A 21,734-nucleotide genomic window follows, 5' to 3' on the forward strand; every position below is an offset into this window, starting at 1 on the left:
GAACAGTATTATCTGTGGTCTTGCATGATGACTTGAATGTTAGTGCTTCTTATATCTGCAAGTCAATTTTGCTGGGTATAAAATCCATACCTCACAGTTTCTTTCATTGAGGTTCTTAAATATGTTACTTCAGTTTCTTCTGTAACAAAATATTTCTCTCAAAAATGTTGAGATTTTATCTTTCTCATCTCTTTTTCCTATTTTTTTTCTTGGTGGCTGGCCAATACAGGAAACTGAACTCTTGACCTTGGTGTGATAAGGCCACACTCTAACAAACTGAGCAACCAGCCAGCCCTTTCTAACTTTGTTTTCTTTCTGTATTGCTTCCTCTTTTTTTCTAGGTACTCAAAGTACTTTTCTTTTTCTTTAAAGCTTTTGAAAGCATCTTTATTTATTTCCAAAGAACTGTTTTTGTTACAATTGTAAGTTTTAATGTTTGTTTTGTGTCTTTGCTTTGTTTTTCTCTTTTAGGCACTCCAGTCTTTTACACTGACCTTCAAATTTTGAAATTTTTTTCTCAAATCTTTATAGTCGCACTTATTTTTTTTTTTAGTATTTTCCCCTTTTTGACCTGTTGTTTCTCTTAGGGCACTGTTTGTAACTTTGTTTCCTTTCCTTTACACTTTATTTATGAAGTGATTTTTCAGTTTTTTTTCTTATTTATTCCTGAGTTCTCTCCTTTCACTTCTGAGTTATTCTAATCCTAATTTATGATGTCACTTAGTATCTGTATCATTTTCTTGATGCCTTTTACTTCATTTTTTTTTAAAAAGTACGTTACAGTACATGAGGTACATTAAGAAGAAATGCTTTTGTTTTCTGTAGTGGTGTTATTCTGCAATTATTCCCTTTTTGCCCCTATAGTACCATTGTTGGGATTCAATATCAATATTTTTCTGTCACTAAATTTTCTGTGAAATTTATTTTCTTGAATTTGTAGGAAGCAGTATGATTGAAACAGCTTTCCCAGGCTCACAGACCTCTCACTCCAGTTGTTCATATGGAATGCTAACAGATACAGCAGTTGCTCTGGAGATTTAGTGGCTCTGTTTTCTCTCCCTCTTTCATAGAGGTCTTCTCTCTCATCACCTCTACTGCGACAGTCCTTCTCTATTTTGATGTTGTTCCTCAATACAGGGAGAACCTTACAACAGCACAGAAAGAATAACTGTTACCATCTTCCCACAATCTACAGTTATTCCCTTTAAATGGTATATATTTTCAGATTAATTCAGCTTTAAAGTTATTTTCGATTATATACATATTTTAAAATTATTTTATTTCTGAATTACTTTATTTTTAATTATTTTATTTATATAATTATTGATTTTTAGTTTCTTATTGTTTATTTTAGTCATGGATTGTCTGGTTTTTTTGTTATTTATATTTGAGACATTTCCTTTTAGAGGTGTTAGTTTTCATTTTATTTATTTTTAGAGGGTTGTGGTTTTAATTATGGGAATTTATTTTGAGTTTCTAAGTGATTGTCTTTTATTTCTGGTTCTTTAAGTTCCCGGTCATATAGGTTCAAAATCATGTCTACCTGGGCCTAGAAGTCCATCAGCAAGTGGCTTTGCTAGTATTAGGCACAGACATCAGGCTCTCTGAGGGGGCCTTATGTATGTCACAGGGCCCCCAAATATTGTCCTTAAGTATTTCTCTATGCTACATGTAAAAGCACTATTTTGGGAATAACTAATGAGCTTTTTAAACTTTCTTTACTTTCTAAAAAATTTAAGTACACATAAAACACATCAATTGCGTTTTTCAATGAATTCTATCACTGAGCATGTTGAAAACATACACAACTACATAAACTAAGGATTATGTGTCTCAACAACATAAAAATGTTGGTTCCTACAAATGATTGGGCTCACAATCCAGGGTTTCATAAAGACACTCCCAGCTTCCTGTCCCTGGGCTCGTCCTTCTGCTCAGTCATTGGCCAGTGGACTGCCAGTGAAGATGTCATTGACCAGGTTCACAGCTGCATCTGAAACACTCTCCTGTGGCATCTCTTGTATCATAAGACAGAAGCCACATCATACAAGGCCCCTGGGCCTCTGACCATCACAGTCCTGTGCAGGGGGCTTGTACAAGCATTTTACAGGAAAGTGACTTCTTCCTGATGACAGAGGGTGACATGGCAGATGAGTCTGGAGCCAAGACTGGGCTACTAGTCCACCTCCTCCTCTGTCCCAGGGATGACTGTGAGAACATTCCTCTGCTTTATGGGCCCACACAGAGCTCACTGGTATAGTCCCTGATCTAAATCACTTATGCACTGATGTGAGCTCATGGGATTTAGCCATGGGCTTCTCCTGTACTTGCTTTCCAAATGGTGGGCATAAGGCCCTGATTGCCCCAAGGGTAGGCAGAAGCACAGCCAAGGACATCAAAGTCTTGGCTTATCTGTGGAGAAATAGGATATGGCAGAAGAGATGTGAGCAGAGGATTTGTGGCCAAGGCATCAGATGTTGTTCGTTGGAGAAGGGCAATGACAGATGGGGTTTGTCACCCAGTGAGGCTAAGTCCTGAGAGCTGTCAGGAGAAGGGATATAGCACAGACTCCTTCTCAATGTGTAGTTTGGTGAACATGAGATTGGGTTTTTACCCCAGGCTGTTGAGGGAGGCAGCGAGTAGGACAGGTGGGCAGGGCCAGCTTCACAGGCAAGCAATGCAGTAATTTTTATCTTTGAACTCGTGTTTTGTAGTGGCGTGTATGCACACGAGGAGAGTGGGGATGCCCCAGGTGGGTACGTTCACCTGGTGGTTCCGGAACGCAGGCATGGCAGGCAGTGGGAGTGTGCAGGGGAGCAGCTGGCCTGATCCAGTTCAACTCAAGCTCCTTTGCAGGGAGAGTTTTTGAGTCAGTGTTTGACATTTGTTCTGACCCCAGGAATGCTCCTCTTAACTTTCTTTACCTGGATTTTGCTGGTAAACCAGCTGGCCTGCAATTTAGCTTGTACCTCTAATAAACCTACCAGCTTCTTCTTAATTGCTTAGTACCACAAGCTCCATTGTTTTTGAGGGTGCTCTTCCAGCTCGAGCTTTTCCACATTCTGTTGCCAATGAAGTCAGTTCCTTTGGAAAGAGCTTCAGATCTCTGTGTCCTATGACCTGCTTTTCTCCCTGAGCTGAGGGCATGGGCAGGCACACTTCTCTGAGAGTCACTCCTGCTTTAGGAGCTGGATGCTCGGTGTTATGGGGGGTGGGCCTTAGGTTTTCAGGTTGCCTTTGATAAACCAGAGATCTGCTCTAAGGTCAGCTCAATTCCCATAGCTTTGGGAGGTCTGGAATGGGGTGGCAGCCATGACCTCACATACCCGACCTGCTACTGCAAGACTATTTTTAACCTAAAACCAGACTTACCAACACCGACAGAAGTTGTGTCACTTTGGAGTGCTGAAAATGTACCCGTGACCCTTACTCATACATCTATACCTAGGATGCAACTGAGAGCCAATCACTAACCTACGTAATGCTGTGTAACCTGCAGGAAAACTAACGTGCTGATTAAGGAGCTGTCCCCTTCTCTCTCCTTTGTTCTTCACTTTTCTGTGATTATTAAAATGCTAAAGTTCTGCTGGCCCTTCAGAAAGCACTTCTGAAGGCAACTTCGTTGGGCTTTCCTGGGCTGCAGACATATATATTGGCTCAAATAAACTGATAACGTTATCAGCATCTCGGGATGTTTTTTCAGTTTGTCACCTTGGCTTGCAGGGACACTTTGCTTTACAGGCCAGGGTAAGGGAAGTCGGGGCTCCAGTATTTTCAGTGCACCCCACGCAGCCCCACAGTGGGGGCTGAATAGAAGAAAGAGTGCCCACCCCTGGCTGACCTCCTGAGAGGGTGCTGTGACCCTCTGACTCGGAGCGGGGCCCTGCACTCCTGGCTGCACCCCGCTGGAGCGGACTTTCTGTCGTGCTGAGCTGGGAGAGTGGAAGGAGCAGGTCGTGGTTCAAGCGCGGCAGACTCTCGCTGTTCCTACTGAACTCAGTACGTTTTCATGAGTAAGTTCTTCTTGACTTGCTGTATGCCCATTTTAATTTTAAAATATAATAATTTTCTTGAACTTTAATTTTAAATAATAATAATTTTCTTCGCTTTCTCTGGGAAGCAGGTCCGTGGAGTCGTGCTAGAAGTTGCACTCCTGGCCAGTAGTTTCTGTTGTTTGTTTGTTTGCTTTGCTTTGTTTTGTTTTTAGGATATTACTTCTTGGTTTCTTTATTAAAAATGGGTGCTAGTGGTAATTTCTTAGTGGCTTTGTAAACTAACTTATGGATGATTTTTAAATGTTCAGAGCCAATGGCCTTGTTATTCACACAGACATTTTGAGTGAAAAACAAAAAACAAAAAAGCAACATGAGAAGGAGGTAAATCCAGTCAAAATCTGGAGAAGAGTTCCAGGTGGCAGGAACATCAGGGGAAAGGCACCAGACTGGAATGAGCTTGGTGAATTCAAGGGACAGAGAGGTCAGCGTCATTGTGGGTGGGTGGGGTGAGATGGGGCTGCAAGGTGGATAGCCAAGAGGGGAGGTTGAATTTTGTTCTTTTTAAAAATTTTTAAATTTATTATTGTTATTATTTTTTACGTCCTAGGATGTTGTTGAGGAGAAGTTGGGGGGGAGGAGGAGGGGATAGGGAGGGAGGAGGAGGAAGCAGGAGCAGGGAGGTCGAGGCCTGTGGCATCCCCCTCATTCAGGCAGGGGAGCCCAGGGGCCTCTGGCATCAGCTCGGTCATCGCTGGGCTGGATGTGGCTGCTGGGGGCTAGCCAGCAGTTTTTGAGATCATTTGTTATTGAGACCAAGCTAACACATACACCATAATAAGCATAGGTATTGTACATTGTTTGTCATTTACGAAGTCTGAAGTCTTTGTTCTTTCTTCTTTCTCTTATTTCTTCCGGGTTCTTATTTAGGAAGCTTTGTTTTCTTTCGTGGTTGGTGATGTTTGACTGTGTGCTGGTTGGTACTCTTGAGAAAAATTATTATAGGGGTTTTCTTACACCAAGAATGAATGTACCACTTTCTAGAGGAGCTTTGCATCTGCCTCTGTCAAGAGCCTGGGGCCCAGTTGGTCACAGACCACCTGAAACCACACTCACAGCTTGAGGCTGCTTGACTGACCCGTAGCTAGTCACACTGCAAGTGCAGGTCTACCCATTCCTTTGCCTTCTCCTTTTCTGCTCAGTGCCGGTGCAGCCTCCCTCAGGTCCTTAGGTTGGAGGGAAGAGGGTATGTCTTATCCTCTTATGCTCTTACCCTGAGAGTGGAGCTCTCTAGGGGCCCAACATCACGTGGGGAGTGTTTCCCATAGTGTTTCTGGGATGGTTAATGTTATGTATCAACTTGGTTAGCGTTTGATATGTGGTCAAACACTATTGTGGATGTTTCCGTGAGGTGTTTTCAGGTGAGATTAACATTTAAATTTGTGAAACCTGAATAAAGCAGATTGTGCTTCTTAATGTATATGGGGCCTCATTCAATAAGTTGAAGGCTTTTATAGAACAAAAGACCTATATCCCTTGAGCAAGAGGGGATTCTCCAGCAGTTGGCCTTTGGACCTGAACTGAACCATTGGCTCTCCCCAGTCTCCAGTCTGACAGCTTCTGGCTGTGCCTTAAAATGTACCAACTGTATCATAATTTATGGAGGTGACTGAGTGATGACACAGAGAAGCTAATGACATTGAAAGAAGACGTTTATTACCAACAGTTTCAAAGAGGAGGGGACATGCCACACCAGGTATGGCCACATGGGAAAGTACCAGGCTGGGTCAGGAGGCAGAGACAGAAGTGATGACAGAGCCTGGCCCAGAGCCTTCCTTGTGGGTTCCATGGGAAAGTCAAGGCACAGCAATGAGCTGGCTAGTTTGAATAATGTCAGCAGGCTCTGGGCTACAGGGTGGCCTTAGTTGTCCAGTACCTGGGCCTGGGGTAACCTAGTATAGGGAAGATCTTGGCTCGGTGTGTAACCATTAGATAGAGGTGGTATTTGGGAGTATGGGCTCGGGATTGATTGATTGGTTTGCATGTGAAACGTGTGTATACAACCAAATTGTTTATTATCTCTTGGAATTTGCTATCCCTGGGAGAGACAGTCTCTTCCTGGCCAGCAAGCCTTCCCCAAGATATCAAACCATCATAAAATATAGAAGATAAAAACATGACTAAATCGGACTTGAACTTCACCATTGGCTCTCTCTGGGTCTCCAGCCTGACAGCCTTCCCTGCTGGTTTTGGACTTGCCAGTGTCCAAAATCTCAGTAGCCAATTCATGAAAGTAAATCTCTCACTATATATGTACACACCCTATTGGTTCTGTTTCTCTGGAGGACCCTAATATAGCTCACCTACTGGGTCTTGAATTTTATTGCATTTACAGATGTCTGCTACAGGGAAGCCCAGCTGCGAGCTGTAAGAACACCCTCACTGCAGAAACCACGGTGGGGCTCAGATATTTGATGACCTCTCTGATTGTAGATTTTCCTCCAGAATTTGACCTCGCAGATCCTGGCTCTCTTTCTACCTTTTCAATGCTTTTATGAAGATCTTTTAATAATCAATTAATGAAAGCTTTAATTTTTTAAGCAGGAGAGTTGATCCATATAATGCAGACCACCTGCAGCAGCTCTCTTCCACTTGTCCCTCCAGCTGTGCACTTCACCCTCCCCAGCCCATTGCTGTGGGCTCCACAGACAGGTCCCTGTGCCCTCTGGCTGCAACTGGGTTCAGCCAATGAGGAGCCTCAGCTGAAGATGTGAGGAAGGGAATAGAGTGGTCAGTGTGTTTATTTCCTCTCTGGGAGGCTGAATCCTCAACTGAATGTCCCTGTTCCTCTGAAGGTGCTGTCTGTCTAGGGGCTTCCCTTCCCTCGTCCCTCAGGGTCTAGGGGTGGGAGAAGCTCTGCTGCTGCTGCTTGCGCCAGGCCCCTGCCCTGGGCCTTCTCGTTGCCTCACATGCAACCATAGCTTGGTAATTAGTTCTTTTGTAAATAAATGCTCTACAAATTATCCTAACTTAAGTGTACCAGCTCCAAAGTTTATACTGTGCAATGGACATACAAAGTAATAATTACATTCCACTCTCCCCTGTATTTATCTCATTACTCACCTCACCTATTGTGCTCTTTAACTCACTATTTTTCATATGTAATATTTTGACTTGGTTCTTCTCTGTGGTTTCCTGGACTCTGATCTTATTGCTAATGATATTTCCCTATATCCAAAAGAATATTTATTGTGCTTATTAAAATATTTGATCTGTCTCTCCCTAGACTCCATTTCAAGTAAGACATGTTGTAAAGTCTGCTGTGTTCTTATGTGGCAATCATACTCCTGAGGTGGGCAGTTACTCTGGCACGTGTGCCTGTTCTGCAGGGTTAGCAGCTACTCTATCATCCTGTCTGGTAATGTGCACTGAGGAAGCCTGAAGTTTTGATGAGCTGCAGGAGAAGGATGGCTGACCCCAGAGCACAGGGGCCCGGGTACCAAAACTCCTCTCTTACCCTCTCCTGCCTTCTGCCAAGCCCCAGGCAGCTCCTATAGTCAGGGTTTCACCTGAAAGCCTTGGAAGAAATCAAAGTGGAAGGAAACCACCTTCCCAGGTAGCAACAATCCTTCCCTGTGTGGTTCCAGGAAGGGAGATAGAGGGCACATGCCCACAGGTGGCTGGTATGGCCCTCACACAGGCTGACACTGCCACCCTGCAATACTGGCACCTGAGGATGATTTGGCAGCATTTGTCACAAGGCATGGAGAGGCAAGAGACAAGAGCAGAACATGTGAATGGCCTTTGTCAAGCCCATCCTCTTACTGCCCCCGGCTTCACCCTCAACTACAGCCATTTAAGATAACCTTCAGTTTCTCCAGGATTTCCTCACTGATTTTGGTTAGCTTCTGAAATCCACATTTTCCTCTCATCTCCACAGTTCGTCCAGGGTTGATTTTGGAAAAGGGAGCCAGCAGCTTGTGCCAGTGTACCATTTGGAGATCTGGAAGACCACATGATGGGTCTGGTAAAACCCACACCAGTTACACTCCCAGCCTGTCCCCTAGCCCCAAGCTCACTGGCCCTGCACTGTGAGCAGGACCTTGGTCTTGGTATTTGTAATCTTTCCTTGGCACTGACCAAAGGGTATTATGAGCTACACTCGGGACAGGATAGCCCAAGCCTCTCCAAGGCAGCTTGAGAGGGAAAGTCAGACAGGGCCTGCGGCATCTGGAAATGGCTGCACTAGTAGCAAAAAGGCTTCTAAGCTCTCTCTTGAGATCTGGATTTGAATTCCTGTTCCACTGTTTACTATGTGACCTCAGACAAGTTATTTAACCATACCAGGCTTTTGAGTCCCAGATATATAAAGAGACTGAACCATGCTAGTAATACTGAGCAATGATGTTGGTTCCCGGTAATGAGGAATTTGGCTGGATCTGTGATCTTGGAGGTCTGCAGAGTGCACTGGGTGTATCTTTGCATCCACTGAGTTGGAGGAGGCCCGAGGAACTTTACAGGTAGGCAGGCAGGCAATCACATAACCCTATCCCCACACAGGAACACACCTGTTGAAGGTCAAAGCAGAAGTAACCATGTGAGGGAACTCCAGCCCAGCCAGCATGAGGCCACTGTGGGTTGAAGGAAAGTGGCACTTCTGGGGAGAGCAGGTGGCTAATGCTCCAAGTCTGAACTGACCAAGTGTTGAACCTACTTCAGGCCCCATCAACCCCTCTGTGGAGCCCCTAACTGAGTTTACGAACAGGGGAGGGAATGCTTTCTTCTCACTTCTAGACACCACTGAGCTCATAAGGCCAGTCTTGTTCAGTGGTGCCTCAGTGGGAAGGAAGGACAGGCCCTGTGTTGAAAAGGAAACCTCTGTGTTAGCAGCACAGGGCTTCTAACACATGAGATTCTGCTGATCATGCACATGAGATTTAACTTGTTCCCACCTGCTGGTGAGGGACTGGGCTATTTGGGTGACAACAAGATCAGAAAGAATTTGCAGCGAACACCTGGATGGCACTTGGTGCACAGTTGGCCTGCAATGACTGGGGGCTGCTCCCTTATCAAGAGTTTGGGTCGGGGAGTGGGAGGATGTGGTGCCAGGCCCTTTGAGAATCGTGCTGAATGGTTAGGATGTGGTGACCCAGAGAGGACTGCAGGAGACAGCTCAGATCCTGGCTTATGGGCTCAGTGCTAGGCCATCAAGTCTTTGGTCAGCCAGACCTTAACTACCACAGGCCAGGATTAAGCCCACAGGAGTTGGGGAGAGTGCAGGGCTGTGGCTACAGGAGCAGCAGGTTGAGAGCTGACCCAAGACCTCAGACCTCGGCCTGTCCTGGCCCTTTGCAGTCTACCTGCAACCTTTCAAAGAGATCCTCTGTGACCTGTGGGCCCAGAAGTCCCTTCTTCATTTCCAGCTCAGTGTAAGTCATCTGACTCCAGAAGGACACGCTACTGCCTCCACATGGTGAAGCCCTGGCCTCTGTGCCACAGCTGGTTCTTCTGGAAGATGGTACACCCATTAGCGCAGACATGAAACCCAACTCCCCAAAAAGAGTGACTTAAATCCCATATGGCCAGCCTGGCTCTCTGGGTGTCCCTCAGCTCAGGGAGGAGAGAGACCTTCCTGGACTGAGGAGCTTGAAGCATAGTGGGGCCTGGGAGATGGCTCTGATGGGGTGGAAACAAAATCAAGAAGCTCCTTCAGTTGTTTTTATTTCGTAGGGCCTGGGGCAGGGGTGGCCTCAGATGAACAGGAGAGCCCAGAGATGGGAACACGGAGGCCACCCCCTCACAAGCAGCTCATGGTGGAAGGCTGGCAAGGGTCTGTCACAGCCTCCTGAGGATGATGAGCAGCAGCAGGAAGACATGAGAAGACACCAGAGCCGCGCAGATCCCAGGCTTGTGCACTGTGCCCAGAGAGGCCATGCTGTTCACAGCAGAGGGAGCCTCCTGAGGGGGCGCCAAGGAAGGATCGGCAGTGGGCGTGGCCTTCTTCCTCTCATCGATCCAGTTGGCAAAGTAGGAGATCCTGGTGAAGACGCTGAGGCTGACATATCTGTTGCACTCCATGCTGAAGCTGGACACCCCAATCAGGAACCAGGTGCCATTCAGCGGGCAGACGAGGGGACCCCCAGAATCTCCCTGAGGAAATAGAAGACATGGGTGGTGGGGGTGAGACAGGGAGGGATGCACATTGCTCAGGGGATGGGAGGGGGCCTCTCTTTCCCCAGGATGGAGTGTGGGAAGCAAGGTGGGCACCAGCTGACTCTGCTAAGTGAGTGGTTCTCATAAGAATCACCTGGATATTTAAAAAGTCCAGACAAAGCAGGGACCCTCTGGATCAAAATCTTGAGGTTGGGGCCCTGGGCACCTTTTCACAAAGCTCCTGAGGGGACCATGGGCAGCCCTAAATTCTAGCAGCCACAGACCTCTGAGAATACACACGGGGACTCCAGAAGACAGATATCTGCCCTCTGCCCTCCCAGCCCCTTCTTGTGGGAGATGGCATTGCCTGAGGTCCTGCAGGGTGGCTAGAGGCCTGGCTTGTGGCCTTTGCCCAAATCCTCAGTCCAGGACTGTATCCCCCCCGCACCTTTGTTTTTGACTTATTAAGGTCTCTAGTGTTTACTCAATTCCTTGGTTAAGCTTCTTTAGAAAATGCCAAGCTGTTGGATGTGCTGAGGTGAAAAGAGGGGTGCCCATGTCCAGTAGGAGGGGATGGGGGCAGCTAGAATCACAGAAGAGTGCCGGGGGCTCCCAGAAAGTGCTGGGGACTGCACATGTGGCAGGGCTCTGAGGGGGGAAGGTCCCTGCCATCATGAATGGAATGCCCCCTTCTTACTGGCCAAAAAGCGGAGCCCAAGGGGACACAGCACCTTCGAGCCCTCTGCTGCATAAACATGACCAAGCATTTTCTGTGTGCAGTCAGTGCCCCAAGGGACATGGAGGTAACATGTCCATGCAAATACACATCTGCCGATATGACCTGTGGAATGGGGCATGCAGAGTGTAGGAAGGGTCCGGGAACGGCTGCTCTCACTGGGCCATCGGAGATCTCTGAGCTGAGACTGGAGGGAGAAGCAAGGCCTGACTGTGGCGGACACTCATTACGGAAGCAATGGAACCCAGTGCAGATGTTGAAAAAATGGTTCTTGAGCTGTTGGGGCAGGACAAGGGGCCAGGACATGACTGTAAGGAAAGGGGTGGCAAAGGACTGCAGGGAACGGTCAGCATACGGAATTCGCCATATCAGACCTTTTCTCTCCATCTAAAAAAAAATGGAGCAAGGCAAGAAAAGCAGGTTAAACAGCAAGTGGTGGGCCCTTGGTGTCAGGAGGAGGAGGAGGCACAGCCAAGGAAAAGAGCAGGAAACACAGGAGGGGCCACTGCGGCATCTGACGAGGATGCTGCACAGGAGCCTGATGGAGTGGGCTGAGGCAGAACAGGAACTGAGAAAGCAAGAGAGAGCATGTGCACACACCCCTGCGGTGAGCCCTGCTAGGGAGGGGGCCAAGAATCAGTTTGGCTGGGGGGTAGGTTGTAGGGAGCAGGGAGGGTACATGTAGGGCATTTCATGTTGGGACTCGTGGCAGTATGTTTCTGAGCTGTGGAAGCAAGAGAGGGAGAGGAGGCTGTCGGAGGACACTGTGGAGTAGGGGGAAAGCTTCTCCTGAGGATAGCAGGGCCTCTCCACACTTTACTATGGCAGTGCTCTCTTGCCTCAGCCTCAGTTTCCCCACCATGATATAGAAAGATTACACAGAGTGGAAGAAAACATTCATAATACATACACATATTCAATAATGGGTGTATATCTGCAGTATATAAAGAGCTCCTATGATACAAGATGAAAGACAACTGCATAGTTGGCAAAAAAAACTTGCATAGATACTTTACGAAAAAGGCAATAAACGTGTAAAAGTGCTTATCTTCTGTAGTAACCAGAGAAATGCAAATTTAAAATCACATGCAATGATTAAAACTAAAATGGCAGACAATCAAAGTCCTAGTGGCAACATGGAGCAACCTGAACTCTCGCCCACTGCTGGCAGGAGTTCAAATTGGTACAACCAGGTTGAAGAGCTCCTCAGAGTATCTATATGAGGTGAACATATGAGTATCTTGCAGCACAGCAATTCCACTGGCAGAGTGACCCCCAACCAAAATATGAACATATATGCACTAAAACACATGCACCAGGATATTCACAGCAATGCTATTAGCAACAATCTAAAATGGTAACTGCCCAAATGCCACCAACAGAGAATGGATAACTAAAATTGTAGTGTATCCCCATAGTGGAATACAGCAATAAGAATGAACAATACAAACTATACGGTACATTAATAAATCTCACAAAGATAATATTGACTGAAAGAGACCAGGCAAAAGTTTACATCCTGTATGATTTCATTCAGATAAAGCACCGACATGAAGCCATGGTGCTTTAGAAGCCAGATATAGGGCTATTCCAGGAGAGCTGGGGACAGGCAGGAAGCATGAGTAGGACTCTTTGGGTGCTAAATATATGAATGTGCCAGTCTCTAAAAATTCATCAAATGGTACACTTGTAAATTATGCCCTTTCTGTGTAAGCTCTGCTTCAACAATGCTTTTTTTAATTAAAAGGAAATGGATGGGACGGACTGGGGCTCTTTAGGGGCTTCTGTCCTTCTGGCTTTGACACCTCAGGTTGGGGTAGGCTTGTGAAGAGGAATCTGAGTGGGGGCAGGGTCCAGAGAAGATACAGAGGAGGAGGACACAGATGGCACAGGAGGAGAGAGGCAGCTGAGTTCCGGCTGGAGAGACAGTCGGTCCCACTTACTCGGCAGATGGACTTCCCCGTGAAGAGGTCACCAGCACACACCATATCATCATATATGCCATATACATCACGCCTGGGGGGGCCTGGGGGTGTTGGGTAGAACATTTTACAGTAGTTGTTTGTTACGAGGGTGACCTCTGCCTCTTGCAGTTGTAAGGGCTCAGGCAGGAACTCTGTGGAAGGAGTCAGATGGCTCAGATGGGGGACACACGCTGGAGAGAAGCCCACTCCCTCCCAGGCCTGCCTGTTGACAGAGGGTGACCATTCTAGCTGGCAGTGGTAGGGAGGCCTCTCAGAGGACATACGAAGACCAGGGGAAGGTCTTCTGGGGAGCAAAGGTGAAGGCCCACGGTGGGAAGGACCAGCAGGGAGACCAGTGTGGCAGCAAATGGGCTGAAGCAAAGGGTAAAAAAGATGAGGCACATTCACAGCAGGGCCTCCTAGCCAGGGTGTGGCACTGGGGTTTCATTCAAAGCACACTGGGAAACAACCGAAGGGTCTCCTTATGTTTCAAAAACAATCCCTCTGACTGCTATGCGGACACAGCTGGAGGGAGAAGAGAGGGAGGTGGGAGCCCTGGCCTGGCCAGGGTGGAGCAATGTCATTCCTAACGAGTGCCAGGTGGACTTGGCCAGTATGACAAATAGGACATGGCCCTGCCTCAAGGAGCACCTGGCCTGTGGATACTCGGATTCTGTTTCCAGATGTCACTCACAGATCTGGCCTTGGTGTGGTGTTGGGATAACAGCTCACTCCTGTGCAGTGCTTGCCATGAATGGCCCTCATGTGTTGTCAGGGGCTGCCAGTGTGTGGCAGAAACCAGGCCTGTGTCCACGCCCAGCAGCCAAAGTCAGCAGAGGGCATGGAGTGAGAAGGACGACTGAGGACCAGGTCTCTCCTGTCCTCAGCTGCTGTCTGCCCTGGTGGCTGTTCCAGCCCTTGACGTCCCTTGCTGCTCTAAACTTCTACCCTCCAACCCATCTTGGAAAATCCATCTTGCCCTGGTTGTGGTTCTTAGAGAATGAAAGTCCATCTCAGGAGGGTGTCTTTGGAAATGTTGGAGAGTCGGCTGCTCTAAGGACTAGGTCAGTGTGACTGACAGTTAGCGACCAGGAGCAGGGATGCTGGCCTGCACATCAAGGAAAGTCCTGCCCCAAGTGCCTCCACTGAGATACTCTGCCAGATCATGACCCTACAAATCATGCCCAATTTATATTCTACATTTTCTCACTCACAATTATATTTTCCTCAATCAAAAGCATTCACCCTTGTGCAAAAATCTTTGCCCAACATTTCTCCTCTCTCAATCAAAAATGTGCAAAAACCCAGCAAGCTGAGAGAACGGTCAAGTCTTACTTGAGGGATAAGCAGTGAGGTTCAGAGGTAAGAGTTCTTGAGCTCCCCTACTTGTCCCAGGCCAGAGGGCAGGACTGCCCTTATTTCCTCCCTGATGCCCAGCACCTTCCATGCCCTGGAAGCTCAAGTGGTGTTTGGTGAGGCTCTGGAGGTAGTCAACACAGGTAGGACCTTGGAATCAGGGTGGGACCAACAGTGTTCAGAACCATGGAATACTGAATGGCTCAGAGTCAATGAACCCAAGTCCCTGACTCCTAAATTTAGAGATGTGAGACTTTTTGAACCACAGATGGAGGGAACCTTGAAGCTGTATAAGGACTGGAAGGTCCCCACCATGGTCTACCACCTCCTCGTCTCTTTGCCTGTCCTGCCCTGCACTCACTTTGCTCCGTGAGCATTCCCCAGCCGCTTATCCAGCAGTTGAGTTTAGTGGGCAGCGAGATGGTGGGCTCTGGGATGCATGCAGGGCGGATATGGGCATTGAATTCCACAGGCAGGTGCATTTGTAGCAGGGTGATGTCACTCCCCATGTTGTGACGCTGGTTGTATTCTGGGTGGACGATGATCTTGTTCACTGTCATCTGCCGGCTGTACTCAGAGGGATTGCTCAGCTGGTTGTACCCTAGCAGGATCCGGAAGTCAGATGGGTGAGAGGACCTGTTGGGGGCAGGATCCTCTGAATGCTGGGCCGGCACTGTAGGCAACTAGACCCCCTGCCCCTATCATTCCAGGGTTTCTCTCATCCTCCTTTCCTAATATTGAATAGTCCTTCTCTTGAGATGGGTTTGATGGCTACCTACAGCCTTAGGATATTTATCCTTTGAAGGTTTCTGATGGCTTTCCCAGTATGCCCTAGAATCAAAGGAGCAGAGAATGTTAGTGCTGGACAGAAATGCTGGGGGCACATCAAACTGCACCCCTTCATTTTAGATAAGACACTTAGCTCATTCTCAGCTCTGAGCAGACCCCTCGCAAGGCCCCATGGCCTGGAGTGATTCTCAAAGACCCCATTTCCCAGTCCAGCACGATCCAGGCTCCTCCTCCCCAGGCCTCACACACTGTCTTCTCCAGAGGCTGGACCCCCACCTGGTGACAGGCACTCGACTATTTGTGGAGCAAATGGGGGAGTACATGGAATGGAACTTCTCCTTGTTTCCAGAACATGAGTGACTTTCCAGCCCACATGTCCTGCCTCTGCTGTCCCTACTCACACTCCACACACCCGAATCCTTCTCCCCCAAGGCCCCTCCACCTCCAAGCCCCTGCTCTGGTTGGACCCATGGCGTCTCCCCTGACATGCCCCCAGAGTCTACCGAGGTAGTTCCTGATAGGACGAGAAGCTTCGAGGTGGGCCCCACAGAAGGCCTCACATGGGGCCTGCACTGATGGGGGCTGAAGAAATGAGGGAAACCCAAGTGAAGACTCAAGGACAGCTACGCCCACAGCTCTGGCTTCCTGGCTTGGAGCAAGGTGTCCTCTCCACTCCCTCTGGCACCATGAGCCGGGATACACCTGAGGAGGGACCCGATCTGCCTCACATCTCCCAGGACAGAGGCCATTTGCTTCATCCCTAGCTCTGGCCTGGGGGGACAGTAGTGTCTTTGTAGACCCATAATTCTATGGAAGTAACAAAAGGACACTGGTGCTAGTTAGACACAGAGTCTCAGGACACCTCCAGAGAGGAATGTGCCAGAGTGTGTGGATGGCTAGCATGCAGAGGAGCCTCAGCAGGTGTGCCCTGGATGGCCTGTGGAGAGCTAGAGGGGGCAGAAGCCTGTCTACACAGGCCCTGACCATCACTCCGCTGGCCCTGGGAAACGGGGCCCTGGGACTGTCACTCTGACTTAATACCTGAAGCCTGTGCCAAGTGTATGGCCAGGGACACTACACACTCACTACCATTTACACAGGAGGAAACTGAGACCCGCCAAGATCTCATGGGATGGTCTGGAACTGGGCAAGACACAGAAACCAAAGTTCACCCTGAGTAGGGACAGGGTTTTGTTTCCTAAAACTTATGGAAGATAAAGAGTGGACTGGAAGCTGTCACTTTGGAACTAAAATCTGTTTACAGTATTTACTGATAATCACAGCTAGAGTGAATATTAATTTAGCTATTTAAAAGTAATATGCACGTAGCTGAGACAATCACACCACCTTGGTAGGTTTACCAAAGTAGGGAGTTGTGGTGGGAATGGGGCATCCCCAGAGTGAGAAATGGGTACGAGGCCTGGGAGATGTGTCACAGATGGTCAGGAGATCAGCTGGGTGATGAGCAGGGATGGTATTCCAAGTGGAGGGGACTCCTGGGTCAAAGCAGGGGCAAGAGCTCACACCGGGACACCTGCAGGCAGCAAACTATCCCAGAACAAAGCCTAGACAAAGAGGCTGGGGCGACTGTCACCCCTTCTCTACTGACCGCCTCAGGCTTCCCTCCTGTAGGCGTCCCTTCCCTTCCTTCCCAGCAGCTGGGGGCTCCCAGGAAGGAAGACACACCTTTGGAAGCAGTGGGCCGCAGAGGCTGCCCAGTTGCTGTCGATGAGTGCAGCTCCGCAGATGAGTCTGCCATTCATGAGCAAAGCAGCCTGCCATGGCCACCGTCCTGGCGCTGCCTTATTGCCAGCGAGGATCCGCACACCAGGTATATCTGGGACCACGGGTCTTGCTCCCTGGAGTTCTTCCTTTGTGATTGAGTTCTTTCCACATACTGTGGAAGATAATCCAGCCATGAGGTATCTGCATTAAGGATGCCAGCCCTCGGTGCCCCAAAATGTCACCATCAGCAAGAGGCAGGGGCCACCATGACCTCTCCTCTCAATTCACAGGTGGGAAATAGGCAAGGCCCAGGATGAAGTGACAAGACACCACCTGGATGGCGGAAGGGGAGGCACATTAGATCAGGGCTGCCTTTCAGGAGAGATGGCACCATGGGGCAGAGGTCCAGGCTGGAAGGTGGGCGCTGGGCTCTTCCCAGACCTTATTTCATGTAAGGAGCACAGCCCTGTTTGAAGATCTAGACCCTGAAGGCTTGCAGAAGGGATGTCACTGCTCAGGGCCTCGGGGCTGAAGGGATTGTGCCCTCCTGCTCAGCCCACCGTTCTCACACTGAGGCCGAAGGGAAGACACTGCCCGACAATTGGCCAGTCTGAAGCAGCACTTTCCTTCAAATGAAGAGGGCGTGTGGGACCCGACCTGAGGGGCCTGTGCAGGACCTCGGCCCTGGGACTGAGGAGGCTTGAGATCCAACCGGAAAGAGCCAGCAGAAGAGAGGGGGCGCTCAGGTCCTCCCCTCGGTCCGAAGGCTGGGCCTCCCAGCTGCCTACCTCCCAGGTCCCCAGAGCAGGTCCTGGCCTGGCCGAGGTCCTCCTGGCAGATGTCAGGGGTCGGGTGGAGGGGGAGGGGCACGAGAGAGGCGGGTGACGTTGGCTCACCTCCCCCTCTCCCCACGGCCACCCCTGCCCCGACCACTCACCAGATGACAGCGGAGGAGGGGCCTGGGCGCGCAGTGGCAGGAGGTGCAGGCAGAGCAGGGCGGCGCCCAGCACCCAGGTCGCCCGCCAGCCTCGGTCTGAGCGCCCGTCCTTGGGGCCCCCCATCGGGCTGGCCACGTCCTGGGCGGAGCGGACGGCGCGGCGCGCGGCCATCCGAGGCCGCTGAGAAACCGCCTTCCTCTGGGACCGGGCTGTGCCCGTGGCCGGCGCAGGACTAGGGGAAGGCGTCGAGACACGTGCGCCCAGAGCCCCAAGTCCGCAGGTGGCGGTCATCACTGGGAGCCCGCAGGCTGCTGGCGGAGGCAGGGCCCCTTCCTCTGGGGACCCCAGTTTGATGGGGGAGACATTAGGGCAGCTATGGCATAAAGCTGGGGAGTATACAGTAAAGGTCAGAGCGTGGGTGCTTAAATGATGTCATCAAATATTTCCAACTTGCTTTTCAGATTCAGTCCATCCATCTATAACCCCGCCAGCTCATGTGATTAGGTTGGGCCCACCAAGGATAATATAATATCTCTTTCTTAAGCTCCTGTGTGCCACACAGCATGACATATCCATGGGAGGATTATCCCATCATACTGGCAAGTTCCTCCCACACTCAACAAGAGGGTCATTGGGGTCTTCCTAGAATGCAGCCTGCCACAGTCCAGCCTCTGGCCTCCAATGACTCACGTCCCTTCCAAATGCACGTTACATTCATCACATCCCAAGGTTCCCAAGAGTCCCATCCCATTACAGTATCGACTCAAAATTCAAAATCTCATCATCTAAATCTAGATTTCATTATCTTATCAGCTCTAAGTTCACAATCACATCATCTAAATCCTGTAAATCTGGTATGGATAAGGTTCTTCGCTGTAATCCATTAAATACAGCTCCCGAGCACAATTTTTCCCTGTCTGTGGACCTATGAAACTAAAGAAACTTCGTCCCCCAACAGTGTGTGTACAGTGGTGTGACAGGCATAGGATAACAGTTATAGACATTTCTGTTCAGAAGAGGGATGGAGGAATGGAAAGTAAAAAGGAGATACTGGTTCATAACAGTTTTTATATCCTACTGGGCAAACTCCATTAGGTTTCAAGGCCTGGCAGGGGAAACTCTCTGACTCTCAGCTCTGCACTTTGGAGTCTTGGCTATCCTTTCTTTTTATGGAAAGTAGCACATGTTTTCATCTCAGTAGTTCCATCAGCTTGCTTCCTGCAAGTAGAATTTGGGGGACCCACTTTGCTTTTGTACTTTCTCTGTCTCTGTAAGTACAAGCTGAGAATGTTTCTGCTCGACATAAACATCTGAAGAACCTGTGATCCTTGTGTGGGTTTCACCAGGTTTCACTTTGTTAGACAAAGCCATATCCACAGTTTTGAGATAATCCCTTCTCTTTCTGAGCCTCCTGCTGAGATGATAGAGGACCATGCCCTTAAGTGTCCTAGAGGACCTCTGTTGTGATTGAGAAGACCCATGAGGAATGTGTGCTCTCTTGAAAGGGCCTTTCATTTTACCAACTGTTCTCACCGCTTGGTCTTTCTGGGGTCTTTCTTAGTAGAAATTGTACAGTCTCACACTCAGCCTTTTCCCTATGCCATGGTTTCAGCAGCCATCTCTGACTTTCAGCATCTTTTGACATCTGGAGAGGCTGAGATTTTCAAAATCATCATTCCTATTTCCTTTCTGTTTAACAGTTTTCTTCTTAACTTACCTCTCTCCTCTCACATTTTGCTATAAGCAGCAAGAAAAACTAGGTAGCACTCAAAGCTTTGCTTAGAAACCTCCTCAGGCATATATGCAATATGCATGGCAGCTTGCTTTACACATAGCTGCAGTACACAGTTTTTGCCATGGCATCATTAGGACCTACTCTCTTCCATTTTTAATAATGTGTTCCACACTTTCTTCTGAGCACTCATTAATAGCATCCTTGAAGTCCGGACTTCTACTCACAGTCTTGTCCAAGGAAATTTAGGCTTTCCTTAAGATGATGTAAGTTTTTTTATGATGTTTGTCAAAATTCTTCCAACTTCCACCCAGTTTCAAAGCCACTGATACATTTTTAGGTATTTGTTATGGCAGCACCTCATTCCTGGAACCAAAATTTCTTTTTTTTTTTTTTAAAGATGACTGGTAAGGGGATCTTAACTCTTGCCTTGGTGTTGTCAGCACCACACTCTCCCAAGTGAGCCACGGGCCGGCCGTTGGAACCAAAATTTATAATAATTTTCTATTGTTGTGTAACAAATTACCACAAACCTAGTGGCTTAAAACAATACAAAATTATTATTACACAGGCTCAACTTGGTTCTCTGTTCAGGGTCTCAAGCTCAAGGTGTCAGCTGACTGCATGCTTACTGGAGGCGCTGGGGAAGAATCTATGAGGGGTCTTAAAGTTCGTGGAAAATGCAAATTATGAAAAATTTGTCGTAGATTGCAAATTTTTTTGGCACCAATATAAACTTGTACTAACTTGTTATACATGTCTGAACAGGATCTCTTTTGAGGCACTAAGAAGGATAAAACATCAGTTTGAAAAGAACCCCTATAAGAGAAACATGAATTCTGCTAAAATTGAAGCAAGAACAAACATCAAATTTATAGTGAAGCTTGGGTGAGAGAATGGTGAAATCATTGCTGCTTTATAGAAAGTTTACAGGGACAATGCCTCAAGGAAGTCAGCAGTTTACAAACAGATAACTCGTTTTAAGAAGGGATGAGACAATGTTGAAGATAAAGCCTGCAGCAGCAGACCATCCACAGCAATTTATCGGGAAAAAATAAATCTTGTCCATGTCCTAATTGAAGAGGACTGACGATTAGCAGCATAAACAATAGCCAATACCATAGACATCTGACTGGTTCAGCTTACATAATTCTGACTGGAAAATTACAGTTCAGCAAACTTCCTGTTCAGTGGGTGCCAAAGCTGTTGCACCCAGATCAGCTGCAAACAAGAGCAGAGGTTTCAATGGAAATTTTAAGGGATCAAGATCCTGAAGCATTTCTTCCAAGAATTGTAACAGGAGATGAAATGTGGCTTTACCAGTACAATCCTGAAGACAAATGACAATCAAAACCATGGCTACCAAGAGATGGAAGTGGTTCAGTGAAAGCAAAAGCAGACCAGTCAGGAGTAAAGTTATGGCAACAGTTTTTTGGGATGCCCAAGGCATTTTGCTTATCAACTTTCTGGAGGGCCAAAGAATGGTAACATCTGCTTATTATGAGTGTGTTTTGAGAAAGTTAGCTAATGTTTTAGCAGAAAAACACCTGGGAAAGTTTCACTAGAGTCCTTCTCTACCATGACAATGCTCCTGCTCATTCCTTTCATCAAGCAAGGGCAATTTTGCAAGAGTTTCACTGGGAAATCATTAGGCATCCACTTTACAGTCTTGATTTGGCTCACTCTGACTTCTTTTTGTTTCCTAATCTTAAAAAGTCTTTAAAGGGCTCCGATTTTGCTTTAGGTAATAATGTAAAACAGACTGCATTGACCTGGTTAAATTCCCAGGACCCTCAGTTCTTTAGGGATGGATTAAATGGCTGGTATCAACACTTACAAAAGCATCTTGAACTTGGTGGAGCTTATGTTGAGTAATAAAGTTTATATTTTATATTTTTATCTTTTAATTTCATTTTTCCACAAATGTTTTGAAGTCCCTTCATACTCCCAAGCCCATTTATGTTGTTGGCAAAATTCAGTCCTTGCATTTGTATGACTGAGTTGTATGTCTCTTAGCTTGCTGGGAGCCAGTCAGCTCCTAGAGCCACTCACAGCTTTTTTCCACAGGCCTTTTCCACAATATCACAGCTAACTCTTTTAGAGCTAGCAAAAGAATTCCTTACATCAAATCCTCCTTCGGCTTTGAATCTCTGACTTCTACTGTCTGTGACTTCTAGACCCAGATATAAAGGACTTTTATGATTAGGTCAGGCCCAGCAAGGATAATCATCCTTCCTTAAACCATAATCTTCCTCTCTCAAAGTGCTATGTAACATAATGTAACCATGGGAGTGATAGCCCGTCATAGTCACAATCCCTCCCACTCTCAAGGGGAGGAATTATGCAAGG

At 47.8% G+C, this 21,734-nt stretch overlaps 1 protein-coding gene across 1 annotated transcript; it reads right to left on the reverse strand.

The window, feature by feature from the left end:
• Positions 1-9,827: 9,827 nt before the first annotated feature.
• LOC134379701 (serine protease 40-like) lies at positions 9,828-17,944 on the reverse strand. The gene is made up of 4 exons (XM_063098809.1): positions 17,653-17,944; positions 14,563-14,802; positions 12,825-12,997; positions 9,828-10,142 (listed from the first exon to the last, which is right to left on the reverse strand). The coding sequence occupies exons 1-4, from the start codon at positions 17,942-17,944 to the stop codon at positions 9,828-9,830; spliced, it is 1,020 nt and encodes a 339-aa protein (XP_062954879.1).
• Positions 17,945-21,734: the final 3,790 nt, after the last annotated feature.

This window comes from Cynocephalus volans, chromosome 1 (assembly GCF_027409185.1).
Source record: "Cynocephalus volans isolate mCynVol1 chromosome 1, mCynVol1.pri, whole genome shotgun sequence".
Taxonomy (NCBI): domain Eukaryota; kingdom Metazoa; phylum Chordata; class Mammalia; order Dermoptera; family Cynocephalidae; genus Cynocephalus; species Cynocephalus volans.